The sequence below is a fragment of the Carassius auratus genome, chromosome 38, assembly GCF_003368295.1.
Source record: "Carassius auratus strain Wakin chromosome 38, ASM336829v1, whole genome shotgun sequence".
In the NCBI taxonomy this organism is placed as follows: Eukaryota; Metazoa; Chordata; class Actinopteri; order Cypriniformes; family Cyprinidae; genus Carassius; species Carassius auratus.
In genome coordinates, this window is record NC_039280.1 from 22,299,223 (window position 1) to 22,314,041 (window position 14,819).

At 40.6% G+C, this 14,819-nt stretch overlaps 1 protein-coding gene across 1 annotated transcript in view; it reads left to right on the forward strand.

Annotated features, from left to right (window-relative positions):
* The window catches only part of LOC113057406 (neuroendocrine convertase 2), a 65,791-nt gene extending 52,794 nt beyond the window's left edge, over window positions 1-12,997 (forward strand). Inside the window, exon 12 of the mRNA XM_026224785.1 lies at window positions 11,670-12,997. Within this exon, the coding sequence (XP_026080570.1) occupies window positions 11,670-12,159 (490 nt within the window). The 3' untranslated portion in view covers window positions 12,160-12,997. The remainder of the gene's footprint in view (window positions 1-11,669) is intronic.
* Window positions 12,998-14,819: the final 1,822 nt, after the last annotated feature.

The following is a 14,819-nucleotide window of genomic DNA, read 5'->3' on the forward strand; positions in this document are numbered from 1 at the left end:
CTGCTGATAGACTTTCCACATGCCAACCCATCGCGCAGCATCAATTCCCTGGTCAAAGCATTCAACAAATTCTGCATTCCTCTCGCAGAGGAAAAAACAAAAGGCCCTTTTCGCGTTCCCGATTTCCTGGGCATCACACTAGATTCAGTGAAAATGCAAGTGTCTCTTCCGCTAGACAAACTAGAAAGGATTAGAGGGTTCATTAGAACTTATTCCTGTCCACCTACCCTAACAAAAAGGGATCTTCTTTCCCTGTTGGGCCATCTCAATTTTGTCATGAGGATTATTCCCCAAGGTCGTTCCTTCATTTCCAGACTTTTAGACCTGTCTAAAACAGTAGAGAGTATGCATGCCACGGTTACGTTAGACGAAGGATGCAGGTCCGATTTAAAATTCTGGTCAAAACTATGCGACAATTGGAACAGTATTTCCTTCTTCTACGAAGATGATATCAAATTTTCAGTTAAACTGCAGTTCTTCACCGACGCAGCTCCTTCCGTCGAGTTCGGGGGAATTTTTAATAATCAATGGTTCACAGAAAGATGGCCAAAAGAACTTCCCTTAGCTCCCTCTATACAGTCGAGAGCGCTTTTGGAAATATATCCTATAGTGATTGCTTGCTTATTATGGGCAGATCAATGGTCTAGAATAAACATCCTCGTGTTTTGCGATAACGAAGCTGCAGTCAACATCATTAAGAAGGGTCGCTCATCTGTGCCTTTCATTAACCGCTTTATCAGGCGTTTAACGTGGATCTCAATCATGAACAATTTTACTATTAAAGCTGCTCATATACCTGGGCTGGATAATAAAATAGCTGACTCTTTGTCTCAGTTTAATTTCCAGGAATTCAGACGCCTGTGTCCGGGAGCTGCTCCTTCACGGCTGGGCTGCCCGAACTTCAGTCAAACAATCCTAGAATGAATACACTATTGAAAAAAATACCTTAATTCGGCCGCACTCTACATGAGAGCAGGGCTAGCAAAAACAACACTCAACACCTACGACTCGGCGTGGTCATCTTTTTCAGATTCCTGCAAAGCATTCTCGGTGCCTAATCTTCCAGTTAACATACCAATCGTATGTGCTTCATTACGCACTGCTTTGAATCCAGGAAACTTAAGCCTTCCACCATCAAGATATTGATATCAGGTATCCAATTTCACATTAGATGTTTAGATCCGTCCTCTCTAAGCCTGTTACAAAATCCTTCTATATGCCTTCTCCTCAACGGTTTAAAAAAGGAAAGCCCCGCAATTCCTGACAAACGACTACCGCTCTCCCGTGCGCAGGTGCACACGATGGTAGATAAATTAAGATCAGGTCTGTTCACTCCGCATTCAAACCTGCTTTTAGAAGCAGCGTTCCTCACCGCCTTCTATGGATTTCTCAGAGGAGGGGAATTAACGATCAACTCCAAAAATTTCGACCCCTCTCATGATCTCACAATCGATGATATAACATTCCACACTGATCATTTCTCCATTTATCTGAAACATTCAAAAACAGACAGAGATCGTAACGGGAGTACCATTAGTATTTCTAATACTAACGATGGATATTGCCCCCTCTTAGCTATGAACCGGCTGTTAAGCTCACACAGTAAATCCTATCCTACAGATCCTCTTTTCATCACCGACAAAGGAGAAGCCATGTCCAAGCCTTGGTTTGCCTCACATCTCCGAACCACATGCCTACATTGTGGCATGGACCCCGCGCTTTACACCAGCCACTCTTTTCGCATAGGCGCGGCCACCACCGCAGCTTCTATAGTCTCCATACCCATGCTCAAAGCCATGGGTCGGTGGTCTTCTTCAGCGTATCAACGTTACATTAGGCCTACAGCACAGGACGCCATATCAGCACAAAAAGCCTTGAGCAACTCTAAAAAAAAAAGAAAATAAAAAAATCCTTAACGGAGAATAATAATAATAAAAAAAATAAAAAATAAAAAAATCAGGAAAAGGGGCTGCTGTTTTCTCTTGCCGCGATACCTGAGGGGGCCGATGTTATCCCTCAAAGTGAATGGAGATGGAGATGGAAAGAAGTTGAATGTGGAGGATATATAAAAAATAAAATAAATAAATAAATAAAAAATTCAGAAAAAGGGGCTGCTGTTTTCTCTTGCGGGAGATCAGCCCTTGCCGCGATACCTGAGGGGGCCGCTGTTATCCCTCAAAGTGAGGGACGAACTCCCCCTCAGAAGAAAGGGACCTGCTGTTCTCTCCAGCTGGAGAGAACACCCTTTGCTGCTTTGGCTGCAGGGGACTGCTGTTCTTCTACAGCAGAGAATGGACCTATATATACATGGCACTACGGCTCGGTAAGTATGCTCAACGGCTCGCAACCCTCCCTCCCTCCCCATTATAAGCATGAGCACATTACTGTGCACCTTCTGGCTGTCGTCTTCTTTGTTTCAGATCACTAGGCTTCCAAAAATCTTAGCTGGTATGGACCTCACCGCTGCGAGTCACCCATCTTCATAAACAGGCTACAGGATAGACGCATCACTGCCACATCCACATGATTATCACTGTTTTAAAGACTTAATTGTTATGTATTTCTAAAATTCATGGTTCCGGGTGGTTAATATTAAAGCTCTCGTATGTCAATTATTCTGGGAGTCAGAACCCCCATAAGGAACCATACCGCCAAAGATAAATTGTGTTCAATATACTCAAGTAAACTTGCCAAAGTGGTTCCTGTCTGAAATATATATATATATATATATATATATATATATATATATATATATATACACACACATACACTTATCATGTTCATATTGTATTGCAAAGCACTTCTGCTGCTATTGAGGTAAAGTTTTGGTGGTTTGGGTAGGTTTAAGAGTGGGTTAAGGTGTAAAGGATGGGTCAACAGTATAATTAATTACATCCAGGTATTTATTTATTTATTATTTTAAGCAGTTTATATAATAATTATATAATCATTGTAACAAATGATTAATTTAAATGTAAGTACATAGCAGTTAAGGCCACTTAATATAAAGTGGGACCATATTTGACAGGCTGGTGTAAAAAATAAATAATAATAATCTCGATTTTTTGCACCGTGATTGATTGATCCCGGTGTGAATGGCTCCATAGGGATCTGTAGTTTTGATGCTAGAACGTATTTGCATTATACATTCATAAAACTAAAACATTCTCAGCGAAAGGCTGTGCCTAAAACACAAGCTACAGCCATCAGACACACATGATGCATATCAAAACAGAGTGGGGGGGGGGGATTGATACAGCTTTGATTTCACGAATTCACACTGGTGTTAAATGTTATTTTCCCTCTGTTTTGATATGCATTACCTGTGTGTGACTGTGGTGTTATCCGGCCGCTCTGACCCCCTCTATGCTCTGTGTGAAGGCATATTGCATGTGTCGCCCTCCTGACTCTCCACACTCACTCTGCTGCTCTCGCCCGCTCGTTCTCACATCTGCTATAATTAGTGCTCTCCCACTCACTGCTGGGCACTGCATGCTATGGCAACAGCTGCAGTTATGCCGAATGTGTGTGTGTGTGTATGAATGTGTGTGCACATACTTGTTTGTGTAGGTGTCCTTGTCAGAACCTCCATTGTCAGTGTCATACCTCACACAGGGTTGGTGGGAGTTCTGGCGAGGCACAATTCAAGAACAGCAATTAAGCAGCGGCGCAGGAGAGATGTGAGTGAAGTGTAATGAGTGTGAGCTGTGAGATGAGACTCCTATCCACACGGAATAATGAATGCCTCCACACACACATGAAACTAACTGCAGAACACACCACAAGTGTCCCTGTGGTCTGGTTAAATCAGGGTTTAATTGATTTCACAGGAGTTCCCTGAATCCCTCATTGTCAGAGCAATTACAGGATTCAGCCTGCTTTTTTCAAAAATATACTTTTTATAGCATATAAAAGTTTGGGGGTTTTCATTTTTTTGTGAACTTTTAATGAAGTTTCTTATGCTCACCAAGAATGTATTTATTTGATCAAATATATTATTTGTAAATATTATTTCAATTTAAAATAATAGTATTTTAATATACTTTAAAATATAATTTGTTATTGTAGAGCAAAGCTGATTTTTCGCTAGTTTTCAGTGTCACATGATCATTCAGAAATCATTCTAATATACTGATTTATAATCAATTTAAGAAAATTTAGAAACTGTTGAGTTTATTTAAAATAGATCTTGTCACAATATGCACTACCATTAGAAAGTTTGGGGTCAGTAATTTTTTTTTTTTTTAAAGTAATAAGTACTTTTATTCATCAAGGATGAATTAAATGGATAAAAAGGGATAATAAAAACGTATTTATTCTTCTTTATTTCTAACTCCTTATTCAAAGAATCCTGAAACTAGTATCACGTATCACAGTTTCTAAAAAAAAATATGAAGCAGTACAAAAGTTTCCAGCACTGATAATAAATCAGCATATTATTTCTGAAGATCATGTGACACTGAAGACTGGAGTAATGATGCTCAAAATAGAGCTGCAAATAACATAAATAAATGACACTTTAAAGTATATATATATATATATATACTAACCCTGACACTGGAAGGTCAACAGTGACTAGCCTTGACTCTGGAAAGTCCATGGTAACTAGCCCTGACTCTGGAAGGTCAACGGTGACTAACCCTGATTCTGGAAGGTCAAAGGTGACTAACCCTGACTCTGGAAGGTCAACGGTGACTAACCCTGACTCTGAAAGATCGACAGTGACTAACCCTGACTCTGGAAGGTCAACGGTGACTAACCCTGACTCTGGAAGGTCAACGGTGACTAGCCCTGATTCTGGAAGGTCAACGGTGACTAACCCTGACTCTGAAAGGTCGACAGTGACTAACCCTGACTCTGGAAGGTCAACGGTGACTAACCCTGACTCTGAAAGGTCGACAGTGACTAACCCTGACTCTGGAAGGTCAACTGTGACTAGCCTTGATTCTGGAAGGTCAACGGTGACTAGCCCTGATTCTGGAAGGACAAAGGTGACTAACCCCGACTCTGGAAGGTCAACGGTGACTAACCCTGACTCTGAAAGGTCGACAGTGACTAACCCTGACTCTGGAAGGTCAACGGTGACTAACCCTGAGGGTCCATGAGCACCTGACTTGACTCTGGAGGATCCATGAGCACCTGACTCGACTCTGGAGGGTCAACCGGATCCTGACTCAACTCTGAAAATTCAACGGGCACCTGACTCGACTCTGGAAGGTCAACAATAACTAGCCCTGACTCTGGAAGGTCAACGGTGACTAACCCTGACTCTGGAAGGTCGACGGTGACTAACCCTGACTCTGGAGGGTCCATGAGCACCTGACTCAACTCTGGAGGATCCATGAGCACCTGACTCGACTCTGGAGGGTCAACCGGAACCTGACTCGACTCTGGATAGTCAACAGGATTCTGATTCAACTCTGGAGGGTCAATGGGAATATGAATTGACTCTGGAGGTTCAACCGGAACCTGACTTAACTCTGGAAAGTCAATGGGCACCTGACTCGACTCTGGAAGGTCAACAGGAATCTGACTTGATTCAGGAGGATCAGCTAGAACGTGACTCGACTGTGGATGGTCAACAGGAGCCTGACTCGACTCTGGAGGGTCAACGGGAACCTGACTCAACTGTGGAGGGTCAATGGGAACCTGACTCAACTGTGGAGGGTCAACGGGAGCCTGACTCAAATCTGGAGGGTCAACGGGAACATGACTCGACTCTGGAAGGTCAATCGGAACCTGACTCAACTTTGGAGGGTCAACGGGAACCTGACTCAACTCAGGAAAGTCCACTGTAGCTGCCCTCCTCTGCCGTGGCTCCGGGCTGGCGGCCATCTTGTGCAGTGTCGCTGGGTTGGTGGCCATCTTGTACTGTGGTGCTGGCTCAGCAGACATGACGTGAACAGTTTGGGGAATCTCTAGGATATTTGACAGCATGGAGAAATAATCCAAAAACATCTCAGCAGCCTTCTTGGGCGTTGGCGCTGAGCTGGCGGCCATCTTGCACCGTGGCGCTGGACTGGTGACCATGTTGTGCTGTGGCGCTGTGCTGGAGTCCATCTTGCCTCGTGGTGCTGGGTTGGCGGCCATCTTGTGCTGTGGCGCTGGGCTGGCGGCCATCTTGCCTCGTGCCGCTGAGCTGGCAGCCATCTTGTGCGGTCGTGTGGGGTTGGCTCCCAACTTGCCTCGTGGTGCTGGGTAGCGGCCATGCTCCGCAGAGATGGGTTGGCGGCCATCTTGTGCAGCGGCACTGGACTGGCGGCCATCTTGCGCAGCGGCGTTGGCTCAGCCGATTAGCGCCTCCTTTCCCCTATCTGTCCACAATGGGGAGATGGCGGTTCCCATCCGAACCCTGGGTCGATGGGAGGCCACAGTGGAGATCGCTTCCGGACCTCCTCTCGACCACTTACTCCTGAGCGTCCCCCCTGGTTCCATGGAACCCGACCAGGCGGGTACCCTCAAAACCATTCCTCATCCGCTCAGTGACTGGGGAGGAAATTTGATTAGACATATCGCTGGATCTTTTGTGATGGAGTCCTTCTGTGACGATTCGCGACAAGTGAGACACAGGGAGAACGAGAGATCCAATCGCAGGTATCTTTTATTAGAGGTAATCCAAAATCATTGTCAAACATGCCAGGGTCAAAACCAGATTGCAATCCAAGCAAAAACAAACAATCAAGAAAGGAATAGGAAAAGGGAACGGAACGGAATGGGAACTTAGAATATGAGGAATGAAGAATCTCGGGGAACGAGAAGACTGGAACATCGAAGGGTAAGGACTCCATAAAAACAACAGGGAAAGACTGGTATTTATAAGGAGGCTAATGACAATAGATTTCCTGCACCTGGTGCAATTAACTGGAGTGCAATTACTGTGAAGACAGGACCAGACTAGAGGAATTCTAGTGCCTATGGTGAAGTGCCTAAGGGGAAGTGAGCTCACTAGTGGACACCCAGGGAAACAGAGACTAGACAGCATGACAACAACTCATTACATATGCTAATAACTGACAAAGGATAGAACAGAATCAGGACTGTAAGTACACACGTGGTAAATGAGAGAACAGCTGGACAAGGATTAACTAATCAGAAACCATGTTAACTAATGAGAGCTCATTACAGACATGACAGGAACTTATCTTAAATTTTTCCGAACTGATTGCTCTTTAATTTCTCTGTTTTTTTATTTTTTAATGTAAAATCATTTTCTAACTTTTAAAAGTTTTAAAATTGCTTGTTTTATTCTTGTTATTTTTCTTCATGATTATTTTACTTTATTTTATGTAAAGCACTTTGAATTACCATTGTGTACAAAATGTGCTATATAAATAAACTTGATGAATATAAGAGACTCCATTAAATAAAAATCTTACTGATCCCAAACCTGTGAACAGCAGTGTAAGGTACTTTTAGAGATATGCTTTGGTCAATCTCAAGCACTTCTTAAATCATTTTAGATAGATATGAACTGTTGTTTGTGGGGATCTTGCTGATTCCAGTAGTTGTCACAGACCTCATACAAATTAAAGAAAAAAAAAGCTATTCTAAGGTGGCAAATGACACCCAGTAGCCCACCTTTTATTCTGAGCCCTAATTAAAATGTTTAAAGTGATCCTCCTTATTTGCTATCAATAACTGCATTTATAACTGAATTTCAGTCCCACAGTGTCAACGCTCTCTTTTTTTTTTTATAACTCTCAGAACTGTGATTAAAAAAAAATAATAATCTCACAATTCCTAGTTTGCATTTTGCAATTCTGTTCCTGCACTTCATGGTTGCCACCACAAAATAAAATACACGTACAAGACTTTTTATTTCAAAATGTAGAATATTCTTTGAATTGCAAGAAAAACATTTTGCCTTGAACCTAGTAGGCCAACGGATCATACGTTTTCTTCAATATTTCACATGGCTCTTTTAATAACTGTTTTCCTCATCACATCCACACCCTTGTGTCCTCTTGTGTGGCCTTTTGGATGTCTCTATCAACTAGTTTCCTGGGAAACACTAGCCTCTCAAAGACTGACTCTACACAAACACACCCACTAATCTGAGCTCATAATGGGCCAGGCTGAGAGACTGCCTCTGATAATGCCATTACATCCACTTTCCACTCGCTCGCTCCAGTCCTCCGCCGTTATCATCGCAGCAGCACAAAACAGGCAGTCAGCAGCAGCGGGACACAACAAAGCTGTCTTACAGAGGGGAAAAAAACATAATCTGCTCAGAGCAATTGTTGGCAGCAGGATGGTGCACTATTGAAAATAGAGGAACATGTCATTATTTTTTTCCATATTTGGCCCAGTTTTGCTGCTTGTTTTGAAATGGCAGCAGCTCAGAATGGCAGAAGTGTAGGGTTGTTTCTGATATTCAAACACAAGCTTTGCATTGAGCTCCAGCTTTTGCACACATGCTCATTTTGTTAATTATTTCATTTGACATTTCTGTAGCTGTAGTGAAACACATTTGTCTAAGCCTGACGCCTGTACATTATGGCCAGAGTGCTCTTCATTTTCATACCAGTTTTATTATGTGGCTGAATTAATATGAACTCTGTAAATGTCACCGGAAACAGATTCATCTCATCTAATGCTCAAGCTCACATAGATTTTTTTTCTGCACTGATTTAAGTCTGCAGAAAGGTTATTAATTGACACCATAGCCTTCTTTAAACTTGTGAAAAAGAAGTATGCAGTAGCATCCTTATAAAAAGAGTATATACTACGGAAATAATATTTAAATGTGAACTGCATGTTATCTAAAAAAAAAAAAAAAAAAAAAAAATTGTAGTTTAAATTTACATTTTTCCTTTCTCTTTATTGTGTTTCAATCTCTTGGTGCAAAGGGAAGTCGTGGCCTAATGGTTAGAGAGTCGGGCTCCCAATCGAAAGGTTGTGAGTTCTAGTCTCGGGCCGGCAGGAATTGTGGGTGGGGGGAGTGCATGTACAATTCTCTCTCCACCTTCAATACCTTGACTTAGGTACCCTTGAGCAAGGCATCGAACCCCCAACTGCTCTCCGGGCGCCGCAGCATAAATGGCTGCCCACTGCTCCGGGTGTGTGTTCAGTGTGTTCACTGCTCTGTGTGTGTGCATTTCGGATGGGTTAAATGCAGAGCACAAATTCTGAGTATGGGTCACCATACTTTGCTGAATGTCACGTCATTTCAGACGAAAGTCTCAAATCCAAAGTTTTATTCCTTATAAAAGTTAAGAGCCAACCACACTCTCCTACAACGGCTCATTCTAGCACACCACCACATGTCTGTGTCACTATGTGGGAAGATTTGAAAGAAAGAAGGCGTACATTTTATTCTCATAAAAAGACAGTATAAGTGATTATAATCAGTAATTATGTCCCCACTGGATGTGTAATGGGTTGTATTGGTTTTGTCTTGTATGATGTCCGAATCACAAAACAAATCCTTCTATTTAGCCGGATCTTCTTAGTGAACCGGTAGAAACAGTTCATCAAATCACTGGAGAGCTTGCCAATCAGAGTACACCTTGCTTTTTCAGAACGATGTGTGCCTTGTAAAAATGTATGCATTTCAGAAAGGCAGGACATAGAGGAGAAATGATATTGTACATTATATGGAAAATAATGTTTTTTGAACCTTAAACCGCATAAACACATTGCATTACACCAAATACTGTTCTTTTTAGCAGCATCATATGACCCCTTTAAATGCTATTAGTGCTTTTTTGATTATATTAATTACTGGAACTATTACCTCTATTGTTTTTTGAAATATGGTTGAAATGCACTGCTAAATTTACTGATGAGCATTTATGATCAATTTAAATATATTTAAATACATTACATGTTTCAATAGAAATTACATTATATAAGAATATTTACAGCTTAATTGCCCATTTGTGAATAGGTTAGCTTAGGTTAGGTCTTTATTGTTATTGCATGCTACTGCATATTACATATTAATTTTAAATGTAATATCAAGTAAGTGTACTTTAAAACAGGATAAAAAATAATAATAATAATAATACTTAAACTTTGAAGTAAATCTTTAATTTGACATTATTACAAACTGCACACAAGTATGTTAAGAAACATTAAGTACACTTAAGTGGCCTTTTATTTAATATTATCTGCAACTACAGCATTATAAAATTTTAACTTTTGGAGCATTCTAACATTCAGTACAATTAAACATACTTCTGTCTCACAAGGTAATGCATGTTATTTTTAAACAGTCTTTTTAAAATGTCTGTCTTTGCATTGTTTTATGTAAACAGTATGGTCTGCAACATATTTCAGCTCATTGTTAAATCCTCCTTATTTCTGTATGTAACACACACATTCCCAATGGATACAAACAAGTCCTATCCCACATTTGTACTCATTCAGTATCCATTTACACTCTGAAATATGTCCGTTTCTCATGTCACTGTGTGCTGAGAGTGCTGCACTCTTACTGATAACTGAAAGCATCAAATCAAAACTAGATCTTTATATATATATATATATATATATATAAAATGCATAACATAAGTATTGAAATGGAGATGTTTCTGAATGATTGCTGTTTGAGTCCTGCAAAAAAAAAAAAACGGTCCCACTTTATATTAGGTGGCCTTAACTACTATATACTTACATAAAAAAAATAAGTACAATGTACTTATTGTGTTCATATTGTACACTTTTGCTGCTATTGAGGTGGGATAGGGGTAAGGTTAGGGAGAGGGTTGGAGGTATGGGTAAGTTTAAGGGTGGGTTAAGGTGTAAAGTATGGGTCAACAGTGTAATTATAAATGTAATTACAGAAATTAAAAACAGATGTAATTACATGTAGTTTTTTTTTTTTTAAATATGAGTACAATGTAAAAACATGTATGTACACAATAAGTACATTGTACTAAATTATTAATTAAAATGTAAGTACATAGTAGTTAAAGCCACTTAATATAAAGTGGGTCCAAAAAATCTTCTCCACATTGCCTTTTTTCCCCAGAGATCAGGATGTTATCTATATCTCCATCGCTATTATAATTATTGACACAGAGAGGTGATTATGGAAGAACATGACACTTGTCTGGTTTGAGATGCCTAGAGCTTGCCCGATTAGCATTAACATGCAGTGCACCTGATAAAATGTCATCTGTTATCTGTATATGTGACCCTAGTACACAAAACCAGGTATACTGTTCAGTTTTTTTTTTTAAATTAAGATTCATACATCTGAACGCTGAATAAATAATATAAGTATTTGTTCTTAAATACTTAAATAAACAACTATGGTTTGTTAGGATAGGACGATATTTGGCCGAGATACAACTATTTAAAAATCTGGAATCTGAGGTTGCAAAAATTCTAAATATTGAGAAAGTCCTAAGCCATGCATATTACTAATCAAAAATGAAGTTATATTTATGATATATTTACGGTGGTACATTTTCAATATATATTCATGGAACATGATCTTTACTTTATATCCTGATGATTTTTGGCATAAAAGAAAAATAATACATTTTGACCCATAAAACATGTTGTTGGCTATTGCTTCAAATATACCTGTGCTAATTATGACTGCTTTTGTGCTCCAGGGTCAAACATGTGTAACTAAGACAGGTCACAGCTTGCACAGCTTTTTTTACAGCAGTACTACATGCAAGTTTTATAATATCTCACACTCTTTCTATGTGCAGCAAAATACAGTCGGACAGCAAGCTGGTGCTGAGAATCACGACCGATGCATGCCAGGGAAAAGACAACTTTGTGCGCTATCTGGAGCATGTGCAGGCCGTCATCACCGTCAATGCCAGCCGTCGCGGAGACATCAACATCAACATGACTTCACCGATGGGGACCAAGTCCATCCTGCTGAGCCGCCGACCCCGGGACGATGACGCCAAGGTGGGCTTCGACAAGTGGCCCTTCATGACCACCCACACGTGGGGCGAGGACCCTCGAGGAGCCTGGTTGCTGGAGGTGGGTTTCCAGGGTGAAGCCATGCAAAACGGTGTGCTGAAAGAGTGGACCCTAATGCTGCACGGAACACAAAGTGCCCCTTACATAGACCAAGTGGTGCGGGACTACCAGTCCAAACTGGCCATGTCCAAAAAAGAAGAGCTTGAGGAGGAATTAGACGAAGCTGTGGAGAGAAGCTTGAAAAGCCTTTTAAGTAAAAGTAACTAGCCATGTGCATGAAAATATCCTCTCTGTATTAGCGTATCCTAGCCCATTCTCTCTCAGCTTTCTATTTTTTCTTGTGATTATTTGATAAATGTCTGACATGAGTCTATCCTATTAAAGTGTATTCTCTGAATGATACAGCTGCAGCGAAAACCATTTTGACACTTGAGGCGTGATTGGAAACGTTTGAACATGATTGTGCCAAATATCAAAGCAAGTGGCATTTTCATTAATGAAAAATAGCACAAGCACACTGTATAATCAAACACTTTACAGAAAGACCTTTGTCAGGTTTAAATACAGTTCATGTACTAAAAGTCATCTGGCCAGCAGTGAAGTCATTGCAGAAGTACCTCAGAGAGTTAGTTCTGAGGACACCTCTAGCATCATTTGTATATATTTCGTTTTTAAATGCAGTGACATTCAGACTATAATGTGTGACTTGAGTGTCCAAATGCTTTTCTTTTTTTTTTTGCACTGCTGTATGTCCCAGCGAGAATATATTGCATCTTACTTTTGATGTTCCTTTTTTACACTTTACAGAAATGTACATGAACCAAATATATCAATACTTTACTATGCTCTTGCTTTTCCTGCTGTCCCCCACCTCTGCTGTACAGTTCGTGATGGTAAATCATTTTTTGTGATTCTCTTTTAAAGTTTAGTACCTTGCAAACAGAGCAGTGATATTTCTTTGTTTGTTTGTTTTTTAATTTTTTTGTGAAAAGATGATTTGTTTTAGTTTTATTTTATGAAGAGATGAAATGTACATCTACTACTTATGGCCAAACAAAGCATATTTCATAGCATTGTCTATATATAATAAATATATTTAGCTGTTTGTTAAAGCACCTGAGTGATTAAGACAGTAATTTCCCAGCGGGTAGGGTGATGTGTGTGTAGTAAGTTCGTGAGAGGAAAGGAAGAGGACAAAGGGGTCGGCTGGACTGCTGACGAATTTATTAACTTAAAATAATCTTTATAAACACCAATAATGACTTTTACTCTGTCATCAACACAGACACGATCGCACAACACTTCCGGGTTACTCGTTCCGATTCCATTTCCGGTCTCTCTTGAATGCTTCTGAATGCTTCTGAATGCCAATTACTGAAACAAGAGACAGGTGTTGATAGTTTTTGCCCAACCCACTCACTTACTGCTCGCAGGGGCGTAGCACCAAATTTTGGGCCCTGGGTACAAACCATCTTGCTGGGCCCCCTTACCATATACCATAGTGATACCAATGGGTGGGATATTTTGAAGAAAGTCGGTAATCAAACGACTGATGGACCCCATTGACTTCCATAGTAGATAAAAAAATACTATGGAAGTGAATGAGGACCAGCAACTGTTTAATTGCCAACCTTCTTTAAATTATCTTCTTTTGTGTTTAGCAGGAGAAAGGAAACCATACAGGTTTGGAACAACTTGAGGGGAGAGTAAATGATGACAGAATTTTCATTTTTGGGTGAACTGCCCCTTTAAAGTTTAAATGTGTACAATAACAATGTACCCATTTTGCTTATTTCCTCTTAACACTTAATTACTAATTACTAAGTGTTAAAATAGGCAATTCCGCTAAAAGCTCACCTTGTGTCACTGTCACATCCACCTCACTGTCACTGCTTTCACCTGGCCATGATGAGGGGCCTGCTGCTGCAGGGTCTGAAACTGAAATATATGGCTTCAAATATTTGCTAAAATATCCTTTATTGTCATAATACCTTTTTTAAAGTGAAGGCTAAGTACAAGTTAATTGCTGATTATTTGTCTGTTTAAAATAAATGCAGACTATAGAATCACAGGGTACACTAACCACCAAACTAGACATTCAGTCTTTACGTTTTAAAATAAGTAATTTTCAATCATTAAGATGTGCATTAAACTGATAACAATCCTGAGCATGCGCGAGCTAATTTGCATAACAATGCGCTAACGATCTGTGTTTTCGCGGGTGTTAGATTTTGACAACAATGGAGGGAAATACACAGTGTTTTCATGTAAACGTCTGACTCTGGGGAGAACTCTTCCAAGAGTAGATATTTATATTAAAACAATGTCAATGCTCGATTATGCATTTGGAGCTCACCTTTCTTTTCAAAAAACTGAGTGAGCAACTGCTTGCCCTCATTTGCCTTTCTCTCTTTAATCTTCGTTTCTTTTCGTTTTTGAGCCCCTGATTTTCCTTTCTTAAGGAAAGACATGACTCTTCCCGTCTTCTTAGTTCATATCACGGCTAACTCCAGCTCCTGTCTTATTTTACTGTCTATGCTATACTGATTCTCTCTCCCGCCATCCGGCCTGCATCCCCCCCCCACACACACAATTCTGGAGAGGAAGTCTGCCACCACCATCTGAACACCCATCCTGTGGATTACCTTAAACTTAAAAGGCTGTAGAGCCAGATACCAACGAGTAATCCACGCATTGGTATCCTTCATGCGGTGGAGCCACTGCAGCAGAGCGTGGTCCGAACAGAGTGAACTCCCATCCCAGGAGATATTAGTGGAGGGTGAGGATGGCCCATCTGATGGCAAGGCACTCTTTCTCTATGGTGCTGTACATAGCCTCTCTCTTCGAGAGCTTACGGCTAATGTACAGCACAGGCCCTTCCACCCCCTCTATCTCCTGTGACAGGACTGCACCCAGCCCCCTGTCCG